Source organism: Rhinolophus ferrumequinum, chromosome X (assembly GCF_004115265.2).
Source record: "Rhinolophus ferrumequinum isolate MPI-CBG mRhiFer1 chromosome X, mRhiFer1_v1.p, whole genome shotgun sequence".
In the NCBI taxonomy this organism is placed as follows: Eukaryota; Metazoa; Chordata; class Mammalia; order Chiroptera; family Rhinolophidae; genus Rhinolophus; species Rhinolophus ferrumequinum.
The window spans coordinates 89,967,049-89,994,101 of NC_046284.1; the positions used below are offsets into that span (position 1 = coordinate 89,967,049).

General features: G+C 39.7%; 1 protein-coding gene across 1 annotated transcript in view; it reads right to left on the reverse strand.

Moving 5' to 3' along the window:
* The window catches only part of LOC117022945 (amine oxidase [flavin-containing] A), a 57,073-nt gene extending 30,422 nt beyond the window's left edge, over nt 1-26,651 (reverse strand). The window contains exons 1-3 of the mRNA XM_033107209.1: nt 25,239-26,651; nt 14,125-14,219; nt 9,715-9,852 (exon numbers count right to left, since the gene is read on the reverse strand). Coding sequence (XP_032963100.1) covers nt 9,715-9,852; nt 14,125-14,219; nt 25,239-26,172 — 1,167 coding nt within the window. The 5' untranslated portion in view covers nt 26,173-26,651. The remainder of the gene's footprint in view (nt 1-9,714; nt 9,853-14,124; nt 14,220-25,238) is intronic.
* Nucleotides 26,652-27,053: the final 402 nt, after the last annotated feature.

Genomic DNA, 27,053 nt, shown 5'->3' on the forward strand with positions numbered 1-27,053 from the left:
CCAATTTAACACTAACATTAATATCAGTCCCACAAACATACCTTTTCTAAAATAGCCATAATCGATATCATCAAATTTACTATAACTCACTATTTGTAAGGTACTGTATGGAAAAGAAATAGACGGAAGACTCAGTCCCTTAGGAAACCTAAACCTCTAAAAACATTTCCCATGTTAGCATTTCTCATTCTGATCTTCATGGATGCTATATGAAAATGGGTTCCATGGTCATAAATCTGGGAAATCCTGGCTTATAGTTAAACAGCTTTTTTTTTTTCTTTTTTACTGCCAGTCGTCATAAGACTTGTAATTTACTAATGGACATCTTGGCTCTCAAAGATAGAATATGGAGCACTTCCAAAATTTATCTGATCGACAAACCTTCTCTTTGGCAAAGAACTTTTAGGATTAATGTTGCTTAGAAAATATTCCCTTAGACATTCTTTCTTTGTATTCTGGCTGACACTGGCAGGGGTCAGAGAGAACATGGGAAAACATGGGCTAGAAAGAGGAGCTCCGATAACTAGCTTTATTTTCCAAATGCTACAAGTGGAAATATATTCTCACATGTACCTCTCCTGGACAACAGGGTACATCGTCCCACAAGACTGAGTTAAATAGGAAAACAAAATGAAATCACTTGCACATCTAGCTAAAACTGCAAGTACTCTGTGCTGAGTCTCGGGCCTGGGCCTCTACCCCTTGGAACTAGGCAGTACAGAGAGATTACGTCAGAACAGGTCAAGAGGGTCAAAGGCAAAGCAGAACTTCTTGCCACATAAGTTATTGACTGAATGCATTCGTCTAGTGTATCCTAGTGACTGGGCAGATGCAGCCAGGCCCCTTTACTGGATGGATTTACCTCAGTGATGGCTCCTGTAAATATAATGGTGAAGACATGGTGGGAAGGACGGTGGACTAGGAGCCATCAGATTCTTAGCACCACCTTCCCAACATTTGTACATCAGAAAAGTATTTTTTTTAAAAATCTACACATTAGAAAAAGTCAGGACTTCTTTGGTGGGTGCCCAAATAATTATGTAGATTGGCAACTGCACCTATGTCTGTACCCACTGGGTACTTTGGCAAACACACCAAATTAAATCTCAGCCTGAGGTTCACTGTGTATCATTTGAGCCTGACAAATTACATTACATTTCTGCTACATGGAAATGAACAGAAATGGACTAGCATTTCAGTAATTGTTGTTTGTTTGAAAAACCTGACATGCGAAAAGTCTTTTAAATGAAAAGGACTCAGTTTCACAGCTTTCAGGATCAAAGTGTTCATTACATTTAACTATAATTAACACTCAAATTTTCTGTGATTCCACCTAGAATTTTCTCTCCCTAGCTGCATTAAACCCAAACACAAAGCAAAAAATAAATAAATAAATACAATGAAATGCTATGAAAACAGTACTGGACTGCTAAAATACCAGGTATCAACATTATTATCATTATTTGTCTCTTTTCAGTTTCAAGTTCTGTGTTTGCTAAGGTTAGTTGTCAACTAGGTTTTCACATCTATCTGTCTGTCTGTCTGTCTGTGTCTCTCTCTCTTTCACTTCTGTAGGACCCTGAACCAAATACTTGCATTCTAACTACTTTCTCCCATCTCTGAAGCAAGGATAACTGTCAATTACTAAAACTCTGAGGTCTACTAGGTTTTCAAAAGGTATTTGTTCATTTAGTTTGACACAAAAGTGAAAAGGCTTGGAGTACACACCTGAGACAGAGGGCTATATAGCAGCATCAGACCTGTTAAGTGACAAGAAAAGGCAACAACAGAAAAGATTTTCTCACTGGTCAGTGTGCTCATGGGACTGTGGAACTTCCTTCTTAACAAAGTGCCCAGAATTGACCAGGTATGGGATTTATAGGACATTAGAGGGTTTTTAAGGTTTCAACTGTTAGAAGGCTACTCTACAAAAGTCTGATAATTCAGACTAATGATTAAGCCTTTGGTTGGGGAAATGGGTGCATGTTCTGGGATAGGGGGAGGGACTCCAGAAGGAAGAAATAGGGAGGAAGTAGAAAGCAAGGAGCGGGGAGGAAGGAGGAGATTTTAACTTCAAATTGGCAACTACATTCTAACCTGAAAGGTCAAAACCTCCAGGAGTTGGGTTGTCATGAAGATTAGAGCAATTTGTCTTGAGAAAGCTGCTTATGAAATGTTTTATTCCATTCACAAGTTTCTTTTTGCCATTAGCCAAAAGGTCGAGGCCCTATTTGAGGAGGTGATTACAAAGTTCCATAGCCTTAGTGAGAGAAATCCTTTGTGTGTGACCTAAACCCCTTTTTATGCTGCCACTGAAGGTCAATCCAAAGCAGGAGGGTGACCATAGACTACTTCTCAATGAATGGTTAGGAAACAATTTTTGTAGTAATTAACTTCCATTGAAAATTAATGGAAGGAAGACAAAAAGAGTTCTGTGGATGGATGATGGTAGCACAACAATGTGAATGAAATTAATGTCACTGAATGTACTCAATGTCACTCAATTATATACCTAAATATGGTTAAGATGGCAAATTTTATGTTATGTGTATTTTACCACAATTTTTTAAAAGAAAAAATAAATGGAAGGAAAATATCCAATAATTAACCTAACTTTGCTACATATTGGGTGCCACTTCAACTGAGTAGAAACTTTATTCTCTTAGAAACTAAATCAGAGACTTAGCCCTGAAAGTTTATAGGGAAAAGAAAGGAGCTTTTTGAGAGAAAATGGCTAATGCTGACCTAGCTTTCTAAACAGTACAAGGTTTTAAGAGCAATTTCTGTCATTAAGCTTTCCTGTGACCCACAAGAAGTAGATTAAGTCTTTCTAAAATGGAGGGGGGAAAAAGAAAGGACATTACTAAAAATTATGTTTTACAAGCTACGTCAATATATGTTTATACTGAATACTTGGTAGATCAAAGGAAATATATGTAAACATTTTATTTCTCTGCTTTTAAAAACTTATGTGTAATTGTAATTTAGAGAGAAAAAAAAGAATAATCCCTCTTGCATTACCTCATTTCTACTATCAAAACAGAATTTCTTATCATAAGCACAGGCCCATTACCACTTGCTTGTCCTTACCTAATTGTCTTTTTATCGTCTTCTACCCTGATTTGTAGAAATTACTTTAAATCCTCTCTTCTTTCTTTTTTTAAACCAGGCAGGGTATAATGCCATAAAATAAAATACTCACTGCAATCATACTTTGACTAATAAGTTTACATAAATGATTTATCAGAAAGAATATATAGCCAACAATTCCAAACCATGCCCTAGGCCTTTGGACTTAGTATTTTGACACAATAATAGAATCTATCTGTAGTCTTCAGCCAGCTGAGCCTAACTGGGGTGCCTTGGGGGTTGCTCAGGTGTCAGGCGCTCACTGAAGGCCAGAGTGACTACAGATCTACAACTCAGGGTACGAGAAAGAAGCCACTGTGGCGCATGGCATCATATGGCTCCCAAGCACACACCCCAGGTCCACAGGAGCCCCTGACAAAGTGGCAGGTAACTTGTCACATTTTGGAGCAGTTTATTAGAGGGGTTCACAATTTGACTTTCTGCCCATGGAATAAGGAACAATGTGATGTAGCCCACAGAACCCTGATCTTAAGAGAGAGAAAGCCTCACTTTGGCTCCTAAACTCTCAGAGGCTCAGTTTTCTCATCTGTAAGATGGGGGGAAATAATGCTTATTATTTTATAGGATCATTGGGAAGCTCAAATGAGGCAGAACATGTGTAGGCACATTACAAATAGAATGCAATAGAAACGCATGGAGTCAGGTGAAATGAATTTAGGTGACTAACAGAAAGGAGAGAAAGACATGACAGGTAGCATCCCTACAAGTGCCTAACACCTTTGGCTTCTAGAGTTTCTTACAGAGAGGGATTAAAAGTAAAACTTTCTTTGAAGACAAAAGAAACAACCTCTGTGAGCTGATATGGAAAGGTGTTAAAAGCAGCTTAAAAACAAATATCCTTAATCCAAAAGAAACACACTATTATAAGCAAGGGGTCAAAGATATAGTTATACCTGGCAAACATTAAGACAAACAACCAAAACAAAACAAAACAACAAAAAAAACACATCCTCTGCTTTCAACATAGCCTGCTGGCTCAACCAAAGTTCACCTCTTAGCAACAACAAAAATATTACTTAGTATTCCAGAACACACATAATCTGTAAAGCCTTTGATTTCACTCGTTGGCATAGAACCTAGGAAGACTAGAACAAATACAAGGAAAGTTGCTTGCTGAGCTGTTACTATCAGGGAAGCCTATGTTGTTTCAAATAAATCTTTATCACACCATTCTCTAAAAACAAATGTGTGGTATATATTTATAGTCTCTAATTTGATTTAGAGAAGATGTGAAAAGCAGGGAGAAAGTGAGAATGTGTGAATATGCCAATTTCTCCTTCAAAGCAGCTCCTGCAAAATGCCTCATTCAGTGTTCTCTGTCTCCAGATCCTACCTGCATTATTATGATCTGGAGGAACTGATGAAAACCAAAAAAGAAGAAGAAGAAGAAAGGAGAAGGAGGAAGAGGAGGAGGAGGAGGAGGAGGAGGAGGAGGAGGAGGAGAAAAGATATTCAAGCATTTCTTCCTTCCTTACCCAAGACTTGCACTGCAAAATTTACAAAAAGTCTCCACAACCCACTGAAACCCACTCATAAAACAATCCTAATGATGGTGCATCTTATTTACTAATTCAAGTAATGGCTCAATCAATCCAAGAGGCATTCAAGTCCACCTGCTTCCCTTACACCACCCAAAGAAAAAGAACCAATTAAGAAGACATTTTAAAACATATCTAGCTGATGCCACTTCAAATTCACCTTTTAGGTTAAAGTCATGTTATTAATTTATATTAATTTCACAAATCAGAGATAATCTCCCAAATAAAGCCATATCAAATTCACAACATTCATAAAACCTGTTCACTGTCGAAACCAGTCAAGAAACTATTATGTAAGAATCAGGATCTACTAACTAGAATTAGAATAGGGATTCTATTCACAAGATTCATGAAGGACATGTTAGCTAGTATTATTTATTTATTATTATAGTTTACTTGTCTCCTTCCTTTAGATGGCAAGCTCCATATAAGCAGACGTTTGATCATGGGCCCCCCACTGTATTTCCAGCCTAGAACAGTATCTGTCCAGAGTAGATTGCCCAGTAAGCATTTATTGAATGGATGAATGCATTTAGCACAATGATGTGAACCTTCTATGACTAAAGTACATAGACATAGCCTCTTGCGGAAGGGACAGAGTGGAAAACACCACTAAACATCTGTGCCCAGAGCTCAGCTCAGAGGCTCAGGCTTCGGACTCCACCTGGTCATGTCAAAACTTGCACTGTAAACACAAGTTAGCAAAGGTCAAGTTTAGTTCTTTGGTGCATACTCTGTATACCATCCTAGAGTAGGTTGAAACTGGATGCACTACAGCTTGCTGACAGAAGAAACAACTGAGGCATTCTTCAAGCTGCATGTTGAGAAATAGAAGAGCTGAAGCAATCCGGATCATTAAGAATACTGCTTTGTTAAATTAGACAGTGGCAATCTTCCAGTGATTTGCCACTTCATTATGGTGTTATTTACTGAAAAGAATGCACTGTATTATACTACAGAAGCCAGGGTTGTCATGAGAGATAATGCAATTTGCATTATTAACCCAATAAACTATCGTGTTGGGAAAAAGTCCATTTTTTTTCCCTAGAAGTGGACAGAACAGTAAGAGTTAGATATTTTTAAATAAGTGGACTTGTTTTTTGCTATACAGTCTATTTACAGTCTTACCTGGAATATTTAACTGATTGTCTTCCTGCTTTTCTCTAATCTGACCTGTTCCCTTTAAAGTTTCCTGGTTATCATAAAAACATCCACTGCACTGAGTATTTCTCATTGCAGAAAAGATTTAATTAGAAACACTAGCAGAAATGAGGCACTCATTCAGATAAAATAAACACAAACCAACCTGCTGCGTTATTGTTTTACCTTAACATTGGGTTAAAATATGTGTTCTTTGGCAGGTTAAAGTGAGAGGATGGTTTAACAGTATTTATATTCTCCATCTTTTTGTCAGATGAGACTATATCTTAAATGAAAGAAAGAGCATTTAGCATCTTAAATATGTGCCTATTTGTAAGTAAGTACTAAAAGTCAATCTAGAGCTTCAGTACTCACTGTCTGGACCTTACATGACTGTTTTCCAGTTACTACATCAATCACAACAATCAAGACACAATGACTGTATCATATATAGCAGATAGCTACACTGCTCCTCCAGACTCACAGTCCAAAAGACTGAGCAAAGTGATCCCCAGCATTGCATTCAGCCACATGGTGAAGGACACAATGACTCTTAGCAGAAGCCCTCAAAGAAAACCAGGACAAGCACAAACAGTAAGGCAGCTTCCTGGAGTTCAAAGACACACCAAAATCCCTGACATGGGAATCTGGCACAGCACAGAAAAGTGGAAAGACCTTGACCTTTCTAGCTCTATGGCCCTTACTCTCTTGAATAGGTTTCTTGGCCTGAGCTTCAGTCTGTTTCTGTGAAATGGGGCTACAGCCCCTGCCTTAGGGTCCTTGTGAGGATTAAGATAATAGAGGTGAAGACCCTGGGATAGGACCTGGAACATAACAAGGATCTCAGTAAAGGAGAGCTAAGGTTGTCATTACCACAGGAGTGTTGCTGACCTTGAGGTATCAACCACTATGGCCCCAATTTCAGTGTGCTCTTTGTTGTCCAAAGTGCAGGTTAAGCAGGAGTCTTAGCACCAAGCCTGCCACATGCTGTGTGTTCAATAATTATGACAGAATATAATTACTATTGTGTTGACGTGCATGGCTATGCAATGGCAAAGGTTCAAGGTTAATAATGCCTTACATTCTTGAAAGCAGCCTCAAACTACCGAGTCTAATGCTACGATATGCCTTTTCCAGTTGGTTATGTGACAGCTCAGTCATATTTATATTTTTGGGAAAGAAAAATACGGTGGCAGTTGTGTAGCTCTACTTTATGGAAAGTTGTTTTTCAGAAACAGGGTTATTGGGGATGTGTGGCCCTGACCTTAAAGAGAGGGACTCAGCAGCAGCAACCAAGTGACCCTGGACGCTACTGTTAACATTTCTCTTTCCTTACTTAGGCACTCGATGTAGCATTTCCTTAATTCTTTTCAAATTCATCCTCTACTAATGCTTGCAGCAGGACCTTCTCAAAGTATGGAATAATCACAAGTAGATTTCTGAAAGCAGGGCTTCACATGAAGCCCAGAAAATTCCAGAGGCATCAGAATGACCGAGCTAAAGATACTTAACTCATTAAGGTCCTGTCAGGAAGGCTGGAAAGCATGCCATGATCAGTTGATAATTTTCAGGCAAAGTCAAAATTCTCAAACAACATTTTCACATTTTATAGCCCTCCACACTCTCCTCTACCCCCACCTCCATCAGGAACAATGAGGAGTGGAATTATCACAAAAGTTGGCTGGGTGCTGCTTTCAAAATCTCATCTTTGCATCATGTTTTACAGAGGGCATAGCTGGGAGACTAGCAGGTACTTAGTTGGAGGACATAGCTACACATTTTCAGGTTTTCCTTTTCAAAATGTACACAAAGGAACATGAAAATAGAAGAAGAGTAAGAAAGTGAAGATACCTGCTCTTTCAATAACTGTATCTATTCATCCTTTGAGCTGGGACTCAGTGAAATCCATGGTGAGATACTGTACAATGGATGTGTGCTCAGCCAAACAAATATGGGAGGCCCAGCACACTTTTTCTAGACCCTCAGTTTTCGTTTCTTAGGCCATATATTAGGATCTTAAAGAGCATGCAGTCGGGGTAAGCAGATCGTTACTAGTTTTATGACCTCTCCGAACCTCAGTTTTCTTCTCAGTAAAATGGGGATAATCATGCCTGCCTAGCAAGGGGGATGTAAGGATTTAATGAGTTGATGCATAAAAAGCACTTACTGTGTTTCCCTGAAAATAAGACCTAGCTGGACAATCAGCTCTAATGCATCTTTTGGAGCAAAAATTAATATAAAACCTGGTCTTATATAAGACCCGGTATTACATTACATTTCATTACATTACATTACATTATATACTATAAAGACCCAGCCTTATAGCAAAATAAGACTGGGTCTTATATTAATTTTTGCTCCAAAAGACGCATTAGAGCTGATTGTCCAGCTAGGTCTTATTTTCGGGGAAACACGGTAGTTGTTTATTGTGAGGTTCCAGGGAAAATAAAAATCTCTCAGCACCTGAATGTTAGGGAAGAAGAGATTATAAGCATGAGTCTGCTCAGATTCTGTGATAATCACCAGATTCATTTCCATCCCAGTTGGACTGGAGACTGAATTACATGACTGCTTAATTAGTAGTTGAGTACAAAGGATTTGGTCTCTCTTCCTGTATTAAATTTGCTAATACACATAAAAGTATTCAATATGTTAGCTGCTATTATTCTTACCATTGTTATTGCTTACTAGTCCTGAAAAAGACCATGCTGTGCAGAAAAGATAAAGTGGGGAAGTAAGGAGGTTTTTCCTTCTTGATTGTGGCCTTCTGAAGCCAGCATTCCTAAATACTTTATATAATGTTTTATACTTTCTTCATTCCTTCGTTGACCTCTGAACTCCATTTTTTCTAAAGGCTACTGGTTTGTTTCCTCCCTGTGTGTCACTGCCAAACTCCCCAAGCATCCCAAACCACCTGGTTATCAGTTTCCCAAGGTTCAGGATCTCCCCAGTTGGGCATCGGTGTGCATACATCACAAGTATCCTATATTCCCAGCTCCAAAAGGCCAGGGAGACACCAGACTCACATGATTGCCTGGGGTGGAGTGTGGGGCGTAGATGTGTCCACTGAGAAGTGATGCATTTACTGGCATGGGAATTCTAGCATTAGAATGAGTAAACGACCCCTGCCCAAATGATGCTAGTTCCAGGAAGTGGGTTGCAATGTCAGATTGGAAACCTAAGTTCTCAAGGCACATTTCCAGATTCCAGCTGCTCCATGTTTGGCTTCAGTAAGAAAGAAAAACACTGGCAACAGCTGCTGTTTCTTGAGTGGATATCAAAAGAGTGTAAACAATCCTGTTTCAACAGTAGGAAACTGCACAACTAAGCCAGACTTCCCCAGAGTCAAGGATAGAGACAGAGGAAATTATCAAAGTATGTAAAGAAATGTCAGGTAAGGAGGATGAAAAAAGTGGTCTCAAGCTATTGTGTTCTTGGGGCCTTAGAATTGCCTCATTGGTGCTTCTGGGTCTGCCTGGGGCTGTGTGTGTGTGTGTGTGTGTGAGAGAGAGAGAGAGAGAGAGAGAGAGAGAGAGAGAGAGAGAGAGAGAGAGGTGCCCACCCCCCGGGAGGGGAGGGAAGGAAACTGAAAGCTTCCCACTTTTACTCAGGTTGGACTGTGAGTGTGGGGGTAACTTTCAGGGGCCACAGTGAGTGATGCGGAGGCCAAGCTGAGGCATGACCCCTTGCAGTGATTCCAGGAGTCCACAAGGATTTTTTTTTAAAGAGAAAGTAAAGAAGCAAAGAGGCAGAGTACTATTTTAAAGCCAACTGCCTATTTTTAGGATTGCTTTGAGAAAAAACAAAACAACTGAAAACAAAACCAAATGCTTTCCCAAATACAATACGCCCTACATTGGTCCCTTGAGTAAAATATCAGGCTTACCTTGACATATTGTACAAGACGCTCATTTACGTTCACTTTGTAAGTTTCTAAACCCAGCTCCTTAGATAACCTTAAGATTCTGTTCTGGGTTGGTCCCACATAAGCCCCACCAACATCTACGTAATCAACATGTTCATTCTGTAGAAAGAGAAAAAGAGATGAGAAGACTTTAGTTAAAACTTGAAAAAAAAGTTTCTGTCTTATAAAAAACATTTATTTTTTACAACTTACATGTGCCTTACATCTCTCTGATAAATTGCAACTGAAAATAGCAATCCTTTCTCCTCCACTCCCAAGAACTGGGCACAACCCTATATGACATTCATGACCAAATAATCCCACTTGTATAATGATTAGTGAGGCCGATTCAGTGACAACTAAATAAAAAATATAGAGGGTGCCAAAAAAATGTATACACATTTTAAGAAAGGAAAACTGTATTAAAATTGTAATATTCAATATATACCGATAACAAAGGATGAATACAAGTCATGTCTGACTTTTGAAATTACAAGAGGTGCTCAAAGTGGTTACCATCAGCGTCCAGACCCTTCTGATTGCGGCAAACTACCGCTTGAGCAACAATGACCAAAGTGTCCACCTGTGTACATTTTTTTTGACACCCCCAGTAAAGAACACTGTGTAGTACATCCTGCTGATCTAGATCTTTTTCAAAGCATTTAGGTTATTTTCCATGCTTTTCTTTGGGGTTGTTGCTGGAGAAGCCATGCACAGATTTATTAGGCCTCATTCTCTGATTTCCAACAGATGAAATCTTAAATCAGCCCGCTCTTGATGTAATTTTAAAACACTTGCAGAGAAGAATGCATCATAGGAAAACAATACAAAAGGTATAAAAAGATTCATATACCTAACAAATTAGTTTATAAATATGTAAACCTTTATAAAACTCAAATTAACTTTCCCCTTCGTAAATGCAGTTCTACATTTTTCCCAGCATTTTTATTAACACATTCCCAAATGATTTAATCAATAAATTGAATATTGGTGAGTTATAATTCCTCTATGTATTTGTAATAACTTCTTATAGATCTGTTTCTACTTTGTTGTTTATACCAGTTCTCACTCATGTTGCCTCTTCTTGTTTGCCTGATTACTTTTAATTGCATGCCACTCATTGAATTTGAAAAAATATGGATATAATTTGAATACTAGGAGGATACCTTTCTCAGAGAGGATTTATGTCTGCTTCTGCCAAGCACCTGGGGGTGCTAACAATACCAGAGAACTTTATTGCATTTTCTGTGCCTGAGAAGCTGGGCTGAAATGCACACACGGCCCAGTCCTCTTGCAGTTTGCCCTTAGTCCTAGGACACAGTCCAACCCAATAAACAAGGACTTTACCAACACTTGCCTCCATATACACACGCTTTGCTGGGCTCTGGACTTGAATTAGAGTTGCCCTAGCTTTGTAAGACTTTTGAAAGCACTACTCAGCCTCTCACTTGCCTCTTCGGTGCTCAGCAAACTCCATCCCCCACACACATAACCCCCTCACCCACAGGGGAAAAGTAGGTCAATCTTTTCCTTCCGGATGTTGGCCCAGTGATTCTTCACTACCTTGTTAGCTCTCTTACGCTTTGACGACGTGTGTGTGTGTGTGTGTGTGTGTGTGTGTGTGTGTCTGTGTGTGTACACAGAGCAATTTGTCTAATCTCTTTGTATTTAGTAGATGGGTGGAACCAATTTACCAAATCTGTTATTTCCAGAAAATGTATTGTCTAGTACCGTGTTTCCCCAAAAATAAGACCTAGCTGGATAATCAGCTCTAATGCATCTTTTGGAGCAAAAATTAGTATAAGACTTGGTCTTATTTTATTATAAGACTGGGTCTTTAATATAATACAATATAATAAATACCGGATATAATATAATATAATATAATATAATATAATATAATATAATATAATATAAGGTAATATAACATAATACCAGATCTTATATTAATTTTTGCTCCAAAAGATGCATTAGAGCTGATTGTTTGGCTAAGGCTTATTTTCGGGGAAACATGGTATTATTCAACCTTGCCTTCCTGGGCATCTCACTGCTCAGATGAGAAAACTGAGATGTAAAGTGCTAATAGGACTTACCCAAGGTAAGACAGTGTGTCAGGCCAGTCCAGAGGCCAGAATCCCAGTCTCCTCTCTCCCAGACCAGTACTACATCTGTAGTCCTCCCTGTGGACTACATCTGAGAATGTACTCAGAAATTCTCCAAATAAAATTAATCTGGATTTACATTAATTTAAAGCAAGCAAGCAAGCAAACATACACTATAGAGCAGCACTTCTGTAGTACTCCCTGGGGATCTTGTCAAAATGCAGATTCAGATTCAGCAGATCTGGGACAGGGCCTGAGACTCTGCATTTCTATCAAGCTCCCAGGTGATTTTGAAGCTACTGCTCTACAGGACACTTTGAGTAGCAAGGCTGGAGAGCAGTTTTAGAGTTGATCGAAGTGAAAACAGGCCCAGGATACATCCCTGTACATTTACAAAGGTAGGAAGCAAATGACAGAAGGGTGTGACTGAAACAGCTGGTACAATATCCTAGTTTACATGTTGTTGTTTGGCTATTCCATATCCATTCATATTCCCTTTCCCATGCCTGCTTATTATGCAGCCTGGAAATATTAAATACTTGCTTTTCCAGGCTCCCTATTAGCTAAAGGTAATCATGTATCCCAATTCTGACCAATGAGACTAAAGCAACTATATGCTGGGGTCTTCTGGTAAAGGAAAAAATCATAGTTGCAGATAAGACTGGGGAAACCTTTACATGCTCCTTCCTGCCTTGAATGAGGACTTGATCCTGAGAGATGCAGCAGCCATCTGGTTACCACAAGGCAATAAGCAACATTCGAAGAAGGGTGGAGAAGACAGAAAAAGCCTAAAGCCTTGATGACAAAGTTGAACCCCTGCACGAGCCTGGACTACCCTACCACCAGACTTTCTGTGTAAAATAAATGAATGTATTGCTTAAACCATTGTTATTATCACTGCATAAGCCATTCTGTTTTTAAGTCTGATCCATCTTCTAACTAGATAGATGTTTCTTCTCCTTCCAGTCACTTCAACAGTTTAGTTTTGTCCTTACTGCCAATCCCCAGATTTTAATACTCTATTTGTGTGCTCTAGCAAAGGGTCTCATTTATGACCTTCTAGCTGCCAAACACAAGGACCTTTTCAAGCTTCATTCTATGTCAAATGGTCCTGGTATTTGACTCTATTTATTATCCCTTCCTCTTTCCCCTACTGATTTGCATGGAACTGCTCTAGTCTGGTCCTCCTCCTCTGCCTTGACTGCTTCTCTCTGGCTCTTCTGCCTCTGCCCCCCATTAAATCTGCATGCTCCCAAAACTTCCATCTTTGGCCCTATTTCCCTCCAACCCTATGTCCTCCCTCTGTGTACTTCCATCAGCTCCCACAGACTCGACCACCTGCAACCATTTCCTTGAATAGTGGTAAACAATAGTTAGCATGCATTTTTCCAGAATGGTGGCGTAAGCCCAAGTATAGGCACACCTCAGTGATATTGTGGGTTCAGTTATGGACCACTGCAATAAAGTGAACATCCAATAAGGTGAGTCACGTAAATTTTTTTGGTTTCCCAGGGCATAGAAAAGTTATGTTTACACTATACTGTAGTCTACTGTGTGCAATAGCATTATGTCTAAAAAAAAAACAATGTGCACACCTTAATTAAAAATTCTTTATTGCTAAATATGCTAACCATCATCTGAGCCTTCAGCAAGTCATAATCATTTTGCTGGTGGAGGGTCTTACCTTCAATTTGTAAAAAATGCAACATTTGCAATGTGCAATAAAGTGAAGCACAATACAATAAGGTGTCCCTGTATAAAAAAGGAGTGATGTAGCGAGAACTGGGCTTCTTTCTCATGTCTAGCCAATCCTACTAGAGCAAAAAGTGTTTCTGGCAGCAGCACTCTTAGGGAACAAGGACCAAGTAAAAAGTTGCACAAAAATATGCTCCACGTATCTCTGTTTACTATAGCCACACTTCTTTTCAGTTGTGTAAACTTGGATAAATAAAGAACCTATACTCAGTGTGTGTGTATGTGTGTTGTAGGTGTATGCATATATTCACTTCAAGTACTAACAAAGTGCAACCCCACCTGAGACACTACACTGAAGTTATTTGTTCATGCTTGTTTTTTTCACTAGAATGTAAGCTACTGAAGGTCAGAGGCTGTCACTCTTTGGCGAGTGCTTATTGAAAAGAAGGCACACTTATTTGATGGAGTAGTTTAGGGCTATGGAGGACAACTGGCTTCCCTGCATGAACTCTTAAGATCTCTTCTAGCTCTGTCTTCCAATGACCTCTCTTCTAGTTTGTGTGAGACAGTATATGTAAGTATTTAAATCACTTACCCTTACAGTGTATGTTCTACCTCCGACTCTGTCCCGGGCTTCTAAAACCAAAACATTAGCTTCATATTTAGCTAAAAGTTTAGCAGCAGACAATCCTAAAAGGAAAAAAAAAAAGGAAAACAAAATCGAGGAACATATTAATGTCTAAATGTGAAACACCTAAGACTTAACCAGGTCTACACATAAAATGAATTCAGAGCATTGTACACAATCCATTAATGTTATTTTCTTTCTAATAAATTCTCATTACACTGTGATTAACTGAGCTACCTATTTTACAATCTATCATATATTACCTTATCTATTATACTTTTATTATCTATCATAAGGTTGGGTGACAAAATGTAGTAAGTTTTAAAATATATTTTTTGTTTTGGATGATAATCGAATCATATTTAAGAGGACTTGTTGAATCCCTAAATCAACCTTTATTGTGCACTTCTTCCAGAAATCCTGATTGTATAAACCGAAGAGTATGTTCTTCTGGAAACTTCTCCTGGCTACACCAGCACTCAGTATATCTGTGCTTTCCTCAACTTAAAAACTCCCTATAATCACCTCCTATGGTTTAATATCTGTATTACATGCTTGCTACATCATGTTTTCCTCACTAGATTCAAAGTTACCAAAGGTAGGAAACATGCTTCACACTTTATTCATTGGTTTAAAGATGAGAACAGGTTTTACCTGTAAATAAAAACTTTCATAAAAGATTGATTTTAAACCAGTATGGTAATACCAGGAAAGTAGAGAAAATATTGTGGATTAACATTAAGTGTGCATGCTATCAACGTGACTTATCATTTTATCGTGTATGTTAATCTTGATCACCTGGCTGAGGTAGTGTTTTCCAGGTTTCTCCAGTGTAAAGCTACTCTTTTATCCCCCTTTCCATGCTGTACTCTTTGGAAGGAAGTCTATGCACAGCCTACACTTAAGAAGTGGGGAGTTATGTCACCTTCCTTGAGGGTGAAGTATCGATATAAATTATTCAGAATTCTGCTCAAGAGATTTGTCTCTTCTCCCCCATTTATTTATTTATTTATTCATTCATTCATTCATTTAGTCATTTATTTATATCAGCATGGACTCAATAGTTGTTTTATACTTTGGGTTATAATCTAATACCATATTATTTATTTTGTTCCTCAAATTGTTCCAGCTTTGGTCTCTGGGAGCTCTTTTAATTGGCTCCTGTGTTTCTTTGACATGCACCCATCATTGTGCAGTGTGTGAGTGTGAGTGAGGGTGTGTGTGTGTGTGTGTGTGTGTGTGTGTGTGTGTTTGAGCACTTCCTTAATTTCTGGTATTACAAGATATTCCAGCCTCTTCTTGTCTTTCTCTGCCCTAGCCCTAGAACCAGGCATTTCTCCAATGAGCCTTGGTTCCTTTAATTGGAGAATAGTATTAAAAACTAAGATCAGGGCTCCAGGTGTGCCCATTGCTACTGGGATATCATTGCTTCTAGGTCCCGTCAGCTCAGAATAAGGAAATATATGTGTGTACACACTTATTTTTAAATCTACGTTTTCTGTACTTCTAATGCTATTTCATACCTAGTTATCTTTATACTCTTAATACAAAAAAAAAATGAAGTGGACTACAGAGATAAACACACTTGAAGGAGAAAAAAAACATTAGTTAGAATATAAGGGTGAAAGAGAAATAAGAATGACACCAGGGATAAAATTAGTAAAATGATACAAATGATATCAAAATATGTATACAAGTGGTTGAGGAGAGGAAATATTCTAAGTGATTTTTAAGCCTAGTAATTTGATAGTTCACTTCTAATGGTATATACCCAAAAGACAAAAAAGAACCATAAACACGTTGTTCGGTAATCATTTCATTGGTGCTAGTAGTAGTATTGTTATTTCGAGGCTATTATGTAGGTAGTGTCGCATAAAGAATCTGACAACATTCAAAATGCAAAAACCTGAAAACAGGAAAATAGCGGATCATGGTAAGGCAAATCTTTAATAATTTTGCAATTTAAATAGGGATGATGACTTTAAAACAATACAATTCCTCTCCTGATTTCTCTCTCTTCAATGATTTGGGTTTTACAGAGACCAAAACAAAATAGCTTAATGAATTTATTAGGGAGCTTTAAGAAAAAAGCAAGTCTGCTAAAAGCACACCTCCTTTGAGAGTTCAGACAATGGAAATCCTAGTCATTAGATCAGGAAAGCCTGGGTGAGATGCATGCAGCCAGCTTTGGGGTTGCCATGGCAACCTCAAACCAAGCTCTAGCTTCTTAAAGCCACTGTCCATGGAAACTGTATTCCCCCAGATTCTGCAGTGTTTCCAGTGTCCTGAGATGGTTATTGTCCCCATAGAAATGGTACAGGAAATGACTTAACCCACACAGTGTACCTGGAGAAGGAGTTAATAATATCTGCAATGAAGCTTTCAAGGAAATGGTCCTATTTACATCCCTTCCTGGGATGTAAATATCAAGTATCCTGTCACTGTGGAACCTAGCTTCACATTTATCCCTGAACCAAGGGCCTTTCCTTTACCTTACCTCTTTAAGCATATTCACAATGCTGTATTTCAGAAAAAAACAGAAAGAAAGAAATTGGTCCATTTTGCTCGTGTGACCCTTTCCAGTTCAATATCTGTTTTTCCTTCTACAACAAATGCTCTAGAGTCTCATCTTCTTCACTAGAACAAACCTTGAAATATAGTGTATTCCTGACAAAAAATGTCTGGTGACCCTACTGTCAATATAGACAAGTGATACAACCATCTGCCACACTCTGTCCCTGTTACCGTGTCTTATTTTTCTTCTTAGCACACATTGCTACCTGGCACATTATAAATACTAATAGTCAGCAGATTCTAAATACTAGTACATTTTCTGGTTTTTGAACCAGTATTGCACTTTTTATCAAAAGAGAACAGAGAATATCAATATACACACACGTTTGTCTGATACATACAGCTATTCTATCTATCCCAACATTCAGCTGTATTTTGTGCTTCCTTTCAGAAATAATTCTCTGCTTTTGAACATGCCAAATCTTCTAATTCCTTTGATAAGCTCAAAGACAGTGTTGTCTCAAATGATAAACAGATGAAAGCTAACAATTAACTTCAATTTGCCCTGAATTAGACAGACTGGTTGTCTAGACAGTCCTAATTTATTTGATTATTGTTCAGCATTCATCTTCACTTTAGATAAATGGATCTCACCCAAGTTATGGAATGCAATTACCCCTTAATTCATTATTCACCCCATTCTTTCATTGAAACTTAAAATACACCAAGGGCGCTCCACACCACTGTCCTCAGATTCTGCACACTAAGTTGCACTGTGGTTTAAAGCAGTAGATTTCAAAATGTTTTATGGAAACCTGGTCCTCAAGATGCTGCAGGGAAAACTACCAATATTCATGGAGGTTGGGTCATCTTACGCTCTTTCTCCCAGTGTGTGGTGCATACTGACACATTAAAGGCCCTGATAAGTCCTACAGTGAAGAGACCAGTTTAACACAACATTTCTCTACTCTCTACCATAAAAACAAACAAACAAACAAACAAACAAAAAACTATACCTCAAAACACACTTTGGGAAAGCTGATTTCATCTCTTATAAGATTGTTCAAATATTTACTGTAATAAACTCCCCTGGGCAGGGTCTCAGGTGAACAATGCCTAGAGCACAAGCTAGGAGTATTGAAGCAAAGCTTTAATGTAGCCTTGGCTTATGCTCTGCTGACTCTCCTAATTCTTCTTGTTTATTCCTAAAAGTGACATGTTCTTCAACTTTGACATCTGTCACCACCTAGTAACGTGTATAGTATACATCACATATTAAATTTTTAAAGTTAATTATCTATTATTCAGTGAAGTGGTATCTGGCCAACAGAATTCTTACGTAACTGCATGTTTGGACTCTTGGACTGAATACTCTGAGGACAATAAAAAACAGAGTGAAACATCAGCTCATACTGAAGTTTTAGAAGCAATATTCCCGAAGCAGGAAAACAGAGAGCAAAAATCATAAAATTTTGCTCAAGGCACATAGTGACCACCCAATCAAGAAATATTTATTAAATGAATGAACAAATGAATGAATAAAGGAAAACATGCAAAAAAGTCTCTATGCCACAGCCCACAGTGAACTCGTTTGATCTGGAAATGGTTACTTTAAAGGTCATCTTTGTTACATTTCCAAATTTATCCAAAATCCACAGTACTTCTGTCAAGCATTACTTCCTCCATGAAATCTTTTCCTTGTCACTCATTTCCTGCTCCCTTTTCTGTGTCACCACTGAACCCCTGAACCAATCTCAAGCACCAAGAGCACTTCAGGCTCGTAGTTGTAACCACCACTACATAAGAGGGGTCCAATGTTTCACAGTCACTGGAGAGACAAATGAATTGACAAATTTACTAGAGAACTTAACCATTTGGGTCTGAATTTTGTCAAATGCTTCAATTGCCAGTGGTCTTTAAAACTTAATTACACATGTTTATTAAATTAGAAACATATATAGACATGCATAGTATAATGACATTTCAGTTAATGACAAATGGCATATATGACGGTGGTTTACCATAGAGCCTAGGGGTGTAGTAGGCTATAACGTCTAGGTTTGTTTAAATGTACTCTGATATTTGCACAATGATGAAATCGCCTAATGATGTATTTCTCAGAACATATTCCCTCATTAAGCAGTGCACGGCTATATTTAACATCAATGGCTTCACTTCAATATGTGAGATATGCAAATACAAATCTTGGAAAACTACTGAAAAAAAAAATCATGTCAACCACCACAGCCTTCCATTTTCTTCACCAATGTTTTCTCCCCAAATGATTTCTTTTCAAACCATGTCAGGTTCACTGTTCTATTTACCATGGTCTTAATGTAAGAAATGCAGTTGCCTTACTTTTCAGCCAAGATATCTTGACTTTTTATCACTGTCTATTTACAAATTCATTAGTAACTCTCTAATAATGTAATAAATCCTTTTAATTCTTATTTTTCACCACTTCAGTAAAGTCTTAGTATGAGCCCAAAATATTTACACTATAAAGGCAGTGACACTGAAGAGGTTTCCATAACATCGGATGTTGGCCTGGTGCAGGAAAAAAAGTCTATGCATAAATGATGCATATTTTTTAGTGAAAAGGTCCAATATCTTTCATCAGCTATTCAAAGGGACCTTTGATCCAAAGTTTAAGAACCACTGATCTGAACTATTCAAACAATCACTACACATTATCCTAAACACACTAGGAATGACTTTTCAAAAAGGAAATACATTCTTTATGTGAAAGTCATTTGACCTAATAGGGTGCCCCGTATTTTTAATTTAAATGTTCATGAAGCAGAAACATTACATGTAATACATTCTAAAATATAAATTACTGTGAAACAACTGTCCCTAGGTTTTAGAGCATCAAGCCTCAAAGTAAAGCAACAATAAAGTTTACTGCAGTTCTATGAATGAGCCTATAGAGCAAGCCCAGTGAGGCAGGGTATAGAAGGAGCACTGTCTTGTCCGTCAATATTTTAGGGGTCCCAGGTCAAATTATGCCGCTAACAATTTTGTGGCATGTGGTAATTCACTTCACCCCTGTGAATCTCCATTTTGGTCCTGTTGAGCTCTTACAGGTTGCAATTCTGTAACCCTTGAACATGGTTAGTATGTAAGTCAACTCCCAAAGCTTATTATCTGGTTTTTATGTTCTTATTGATACTGTTATCTAATCAATCGATTAATATTGCTACAAAGTAGGGTTTTAATTATTCTAGCCTACCAAGAACTAGAAAAGGGCTTTTAACTAAGTCTCAGAGGAGCCATGGGCAAAGTATGATTGAGCACCTGTAAGAAAGATCCAGATGCTGATTTAAGTTAGTGTAGAATGTCAGACTAAAACATGGAAGAAAAAAATGCTGAGGGGGTGGGGTCTGAAAGAGAAAACTGAAGAGATAGACCTTTAGGAAGCCAACTAATTACTGAAAAATATACTGGAAGATATGTCATATGGAACTTAATACAATCTCTAATTTTACAAGATGACAAAACTGTGGTTCAAAGATTTTAAGCTGCCCAGATCCATAATATTAGATGACAACATAATAAGGAATAGAGCATCCAAGGAAAATACAAATTGCTGGTGCATATTTTTGAAAATAAAAAGACAAAACAGTCCTAATAATCATCTTGTCTCAGACTTTACATTTAAAAATGTAACTAACCTTCTTTTGATTCATTTTATGCAGCTGTAATCAAAGTTAAAAGGAAAAGTAACCATCATTATGAAATCTATCCATTTCATATACATGCAAGCATAGTCTTCAAACAAGTACTGATTGGATGTCTACACTCTTGCAAATCCCTGTATATGATATAAACCTATAATATAACTTCAGTCTTTCTGGGTACACCTGAATCCAAATACTGGCAAGATTTGTCATATGTAAATGTTTGTCATGCCTACACAACAACTGTATGACCTAATATTCTCCAATAACAGGCTTCCACATTTCTTTTTTTCAATAATTGGTATCTGGGATCCAATTATACTATAGTTATTCTAATACAATTATACTTTACATCTATTGCTAAATATACTTTTCACATTAGCTGATGATTATGTATATAGACAAATCAATTAGTATTGGCAAAATGCTAAAACTGCCCATTAAATGTCAGATAAACCCCAAAGTTAATTAAACTATGAAGATATCAAAAAATCAGAACCCAAATAAATGTAATTCTTGTATTCTGTATTCAACGTAAAAAAGTTTATAAAGTATCTTAGTGTATTTTTGAGAAAAAAATAAAATAGGCACAGAGAAGTATCCTAAAAGGCACCAAGTTAAAGCTCAGCCTGCATTGAATCTCAAGAGTATCTAAATAACTAAGACATCAAAAATAAGCAGCATTTTTTTTAATGTAAGCATTTCTTAATCACTACAAAACCACAAGTATGTGCTGCCAAATACTGGGTTAAAATGCTCTTAGCAGAAATGATTCCTCAGAGTGAAGTATTTTAACAAAAACGGAAATTGTGGTATGTTGTGGACCCAATTGTCGAAATTCAAAACATTATTAGTCAATCTTCTTGCAAAATGGCTTTTGTGTCTCATGACAGATTCAAACCCTGCTGATTTTATACAGCACCGAGTTCAAGGCTGCTCATGCTCTCATTTCTTTTAGTGGAGCTCAGCACGTGGATAAAACTATAGGGGAGTTCTGTACTGCTTAGACACTATTTGGAAATATCTCTTTCTACATAACACTTGGAACTTAATTTCAAGAAAACATGATAAAACTCTCTAATCAGCAGGGACTGTCTAGCGTCATGGCTAAAGTGTTTTCACTGTGCACTTGCTAACCATTCACAGCTCACCCAGGCACAAAAACCATGGGCAGATGTGGCACACTGGACTCACCTCAATGGCTACCAGGATCCCTAGAGACACAGTAGGCAACTATTTTCCTTCCCTGGAACTCTTGCCATTGGCTTCAATGAAACACTGCTCATGTATGGCTCACAGCCTCATGACTCTGTATCTGTGCTCCTACATTCTCTCCTGTTTGATATGTCTTTTTTATATCCTCTTAAAGTCCTACTTACCTGTTAAAGCCCTACTTACTTCTCAAGGTCCCAGCACTTTACTCATATTCATAAATTAATATTTCTCTCATTGTATTAATATCAATTATTTTCCCACTTGATTGCTTCTTGCAAGAAGACAGGGCCTCTTTTCCCATGATCTAGACAGTACTTGGCATATGGTAGAGGCCCCCAAAATGCTTGATTGAGTCCAAGCACCAGAGCCACCTCTGCTCATAATGAGCTGCTTTGAGGGATAGAGCATTGCCCTTCCCTAGATGTGTTCAAAGCTATAGCCAGATAATCACTAAGGAGATGCTATGGAGAGGATTAAAATCTTAGGTGATTGGACTAGACTGCCATTTAAAAATCCCTCTGGCCCAAAGAATCTGAAATATGCAGTGTCCCCTGGAGGTAGGCTTTGTTTCTCTCTCCCTAAAGAGAGTCAACTCAGAAATTCTGAAATTAATAATGAGAGAGGGAGAGAATGCGTAAGAGCACAAAAGTGATGAACAGCTGAACCTCAAGGCCATTTCAAAACTAGAAGTTCACAAGAATATGGGCACGATGAAAGGAATAGAAAAGGAGCAAGCTGTGTGTGATAAAAATTCAGGATCCAATAGTGTTACAGAAAACATGAAAAGAGTTTCAAAAAGGACTTGATGATGATAGATGATGGATGATGGATAAGGGCCAGAGCATGTAAAAGACACCATTATATTACTTACAAATGAACGGGGTTTTTTCTCCTCTCAACTACTGACATGCAGTATATAGAATTATTTAATTAGTCAGTGAACAGAAAAAGGGATTTTGTGACTGCAAGCTATACTATTTTATGTATCTTAATGACAAAAGAGAAATACATTAAGATGTTTGTATTCTTTGTGCAGTCAAAAATACTTATACAAAATGAAAGATAATTTTGTTAATATGGAACTAATTTTGAGGAATGTTGTTTAGAATTCGTACTCTTCTGTGAACTAGTTTGTTATATAACAGGAATAATACAGCAGATGCTAAGTATTGGCCATGTAAGTTTGTGGGGAACATATTAAAATGTGCAAGTCCTAACAAAATTTATAAGAAACATCCAAAACCATTTAAAACTGATATAGGGACTATTAAGTAACTCATGGGATACTGCTAAACACAGACAAAGATGATGTTTTCCTGAGTTCTCAAGAATCCTTGGGAAGTAATGCCTCTCATCTGCTCATGAAACACCCAGTCTGTGTGCAGGGTTTATCCAGAGTCAGACTTGCATCTGTGACCATCTGGGAAGGCACCATCCCCATAAGGCAATGTTTCTGGTCAGTTTTGGTGTTAAAATCACTCAAATCTGACTGATAAAGACGATATCAGAGGAAGCCCAGTGCCTTTTCCACTGTCACTGATGGACTAGAAGCTGGCTTCTGGAATAGGAGTGTCAACTCCTGTGCAAGAAATGCCCTTTACTTCCCCCAAATGGAAATCAACAAATTAATAAATAACAGCAACCATGGACAGATCCAGGTTTTGAGGGGCCTGAAGCTTATAGAATTTGGGTGCCCCCTTTAAGAAAACACAATGCAAAATTACAGGTACAAGATTCAGTATGGCACTGGTTATTTAGTTAGAATGAGAACCAAAAGGGACTGAAACATCCAGAAGCCTTTAAAACTGAGAGAGGGACCAAAAAGCATAAGGACCATCCACCTCTGCTCACCACCAAGAATTTGTAGTAAAGTGTGGAAAGGGAGAAAGAGCAGGTAATCAGGCAAGGAAAAATTAAAGACAAAACTATCCTGAAGAAATAGTGGCACACAGAACAAGAAAAAGACAAGAATAAAATCCCAGAAAGAACCCTGAATTGTAAAATATGGATGGTATGGAGATAGGAGGCAGAACTCCAAATCAATTTACACAACACATATCGTATTTATTTTCCAGTGATCCAGAAACGTATTGCTTCTAGGTTTTTGGAAACACCAATCCACTTCATTGCAGGCACTCAACAAGTGTTTGTTGAATGAATGAATGATTGAATGTAAACAAGGGAAATACTTCTTTTTCTTACTCTCCACCAGGCTCTGCTTTCCTCTGATGCTCCAACATACATGCATGTTTTTGCTGGCACTGGCTGGAGTTGTCAAAGCAACAGCTTATGCCAGTCACTTCCCTGACAATTAAGACTGTTTATTCTCAACAGGTCAAGTAAAAAGCTATCTTCACCCAAAATTAATTTGTAAGCATATGCAGTCTCCTAAATGGCTACTGTGGGGCCACCCTACTTACTCCCTTCCACCTTCTTTCTCCCCTTTTCTAAATCAGATCCTGCAGGTACACTTCAGAAATTAACACCGTCCTTGGTCATGGACAGATTAGTGTGGGATTCTAGCTAGGGCTGAAACACAATTCGTAAATTTTAAACATTTTTACCAGTTATGACAACATAAGTGACAATTTAATATATCAGTCATGATGAGGTTTCCAGGAAGATACTGAAAAGCCTCATGCACACTCCATTGGTCAGCTACAAACCCCAGCCAAGACCTGGGGAACCCAGCCTCACCAGCTTGCTCAACACAGGACAAGATTCAGGGGGTGGGAGTTCTTATTAAAGGCCATGACAGGGTATTTGCTGAGCTGCACTTGCCCCCTGCTTCACAAAGGGATTCCCTTTGAGCAATAAATGTCTTATACCTCCCTGCAAGTTCTTAAAAAACAGTGGGAATAGGTTAAAACTAAGAGCCCACCCCTCTCTCTTTTTCTTTTTCTATTGTTTTTTTCTTTTAAATTCAGGTAACATAGGTTAATAACATTATATAAGTTACAGGTATACAACATTATAATTTGATATCTGTATACATTATAGCATGCTCACCACCAAAAGTCTAGTTTCCATCTGTCACCATATATTTTAACGTTTTCCTTAGATTCTTCCTCCTTCCTCATCACTTACCAAATTTTCTAAGGAAAAGTGCTTTTAAAAAGAGCAGGACTGGAATAACACTATTACTACCTCAATATTACAAAAATCCGCGTACTGATGTCCTTTGCCAGTTTAGGGCATGAGGACTTGAAATTAGTGAGGCAAAGCAGCCATCTCAGAAATTAGAAGTGAGAGTCATAAATGGGAGAAAATCATTTAGCCACTTCCCCGCTAGGTGATTTGACCTGAAACTCTCCAGACCTCAGTTTCTTGGTTTTGAAAAATGGGGGTGAATATATTACCCACCTCACAGGACTGCTGAGGATTGAGAAAATCAACATCAAGTGCTAAATATAACTGCACAGCAACAGCTAATTAAATGTCAACATTTAGTAGTAGTAATAGATTATTGTTCCTGCCTTTCCCAGTTCACACATCCAGCAAAGCTGGCCCAACCCCCATTGCCGCCTTGCCCGGCAGGGCCGGCCACTGCTGAACTCTCCAATGCAGGAGATAGACCACCCCCAAACGCCACGGCGCTGCTGCAAATCCCCCACCCCGGGGCCAGCAGGAGCCCTCAGAGGCCCTGAGGCTATCGCTAAGGTTTACACTAACCTGAGATGCCGCCTCCTATCACGACTACGTCGAACATGTGGCCCTCGACACTCGCCTTCTCCCGACTCGCCATGCTCTGGTTGACAATCTCTCCCGGGGTGAGTAAAGGAGAGAGGCTGGCCAAGGGCGAGGTGGACTCTTCTACCGACTCTTGAGGGGAGCCCGGGGGAGGAGCCGACTTTTCTACCCATAGCCGGGCGGAGCCCGGCATTGAGGGCGGAGCGGACCCTTGTATTGATACTCTGGGGGAGTCCGGGGGCGGAGTTGATCCTTCCACCAATATTCGAAGGGTACCTGGCACTGAGGGCTGGGTGGACCCTTGTGCCAACAACACTTGGGAGGAGTTTGTACGCATAAGAGGTCTTTGTACCGAACCCGGGAGGGAGTTGGGCACTGAGGGCGGGGCGGACTCTTGTACCGACCCTTGGGAAGAGCCGTAGAACGTGACAGATCCTTGTACCGCACTCTGGGAGCTGAGCACTGAGGGTGGAGGGGACCCCTGTATTGACTCTAGGGAGGAGTCTGAGAACGTGACAGATTCTTGTACTGAACTCTGGGGGGAGCTGCGCACTGAGGTCAGGGGGGACCCCTGTACCGGCACTCGTGGGGAGCTCCAGAGCGTGACAGATTCTTGTACTGAACTCCGGGAGGAGCTGAACGCTGAGGACCGGGGGTGCCCGGAAACCGATGATAGGGAGGAATTGGAGAGCGGGACAGATCTTCGTATAGGTACCCAGGGGGAGCTGGTCGTTGGGAGCTGGGTGGACCCTTCTAATGACACCTGGCGGGTGTCATTTGGTGTAGGAAGTACTTGGAACGAACCCCTAGAGGAGCTGGGCACTGAGGGCGGGGCGAACCCATGTACTGGCAGATCCGGAGTGTTACTGGGTGTAAGAGGTGTTGGTGGTACCGATACTCTGAGGAAGCCGGGCATCAAAGGCTGGATGGATCCTTGTACCGACTCTGGGAGGGTGTTATTGGATGTAGAAGGTTCTGGTACTGATACCCGGGGGTTGTCGGTGTCCAGGTTGGACTTGGGGGCGGCTCCCTCGGAGGTGCTCGACTGGGTGGCAGCCTCCGGTATCCAGTCGGTCAGACCGTAGGCGGCAAAGCCCCAGAAGCCAATGTCGTAGTCGATGTCAATTCTCGGATCAGGACTGGAACTGAGTTGGGAGGGCGCGCTGTTGTTCCAGAAGTCAGCTGCATCGGGTGTGGAAATGTTCACCTGGTGGCTGGAAAACAGATGAGAGGTGGTCCGCGACTCAGAATGGATGTTCGACCCGGACACAGAGGACCGAGCCGCGCCCAAGGTGGAGGCTGGGTCCGGGATCTGGGCTGCGGAGGCCCCAGCTTCAGGCGCTTGCTCTGTCTCTCGCCCACTCCCGCTGCCACCGCCGCGGCTGCTGCCGCTGCCCAAGGAGGCAGCACTCATAGTTTAGGAGTGCGCGGGGCGGGGTTGGAGGTGACTTTCTGCTCTCCTCAGCTCCTCCTCCTAGGCCCCGGCTTTTGGGGCCTGGCTATCCTAGATTCGCACTCTCGAAGGCCCGCCCCGGGAGGCTGGCCCACTCAGGGGCGGGGAGACCCGGCGCTGTTGAGGCCCGGCTCCGTCTTCCCCGTCTGCCTGCCGGGCGCTTGTGAGCCGCTTTCGCAACCCCTGTTGCCATGGGGACGGGCGAAGCCACGAGGGGGTGGGGTGGGGGGATGGCGGTGGCCTGGCGAGAATGTGGTGGTGGCCGGGCGAGAATGTGGGCGTGGCTGTTTGGGGACTTCAATTTTATTCTTACGCTTTAACTAAAAGGAGACTAGACCGGGGTG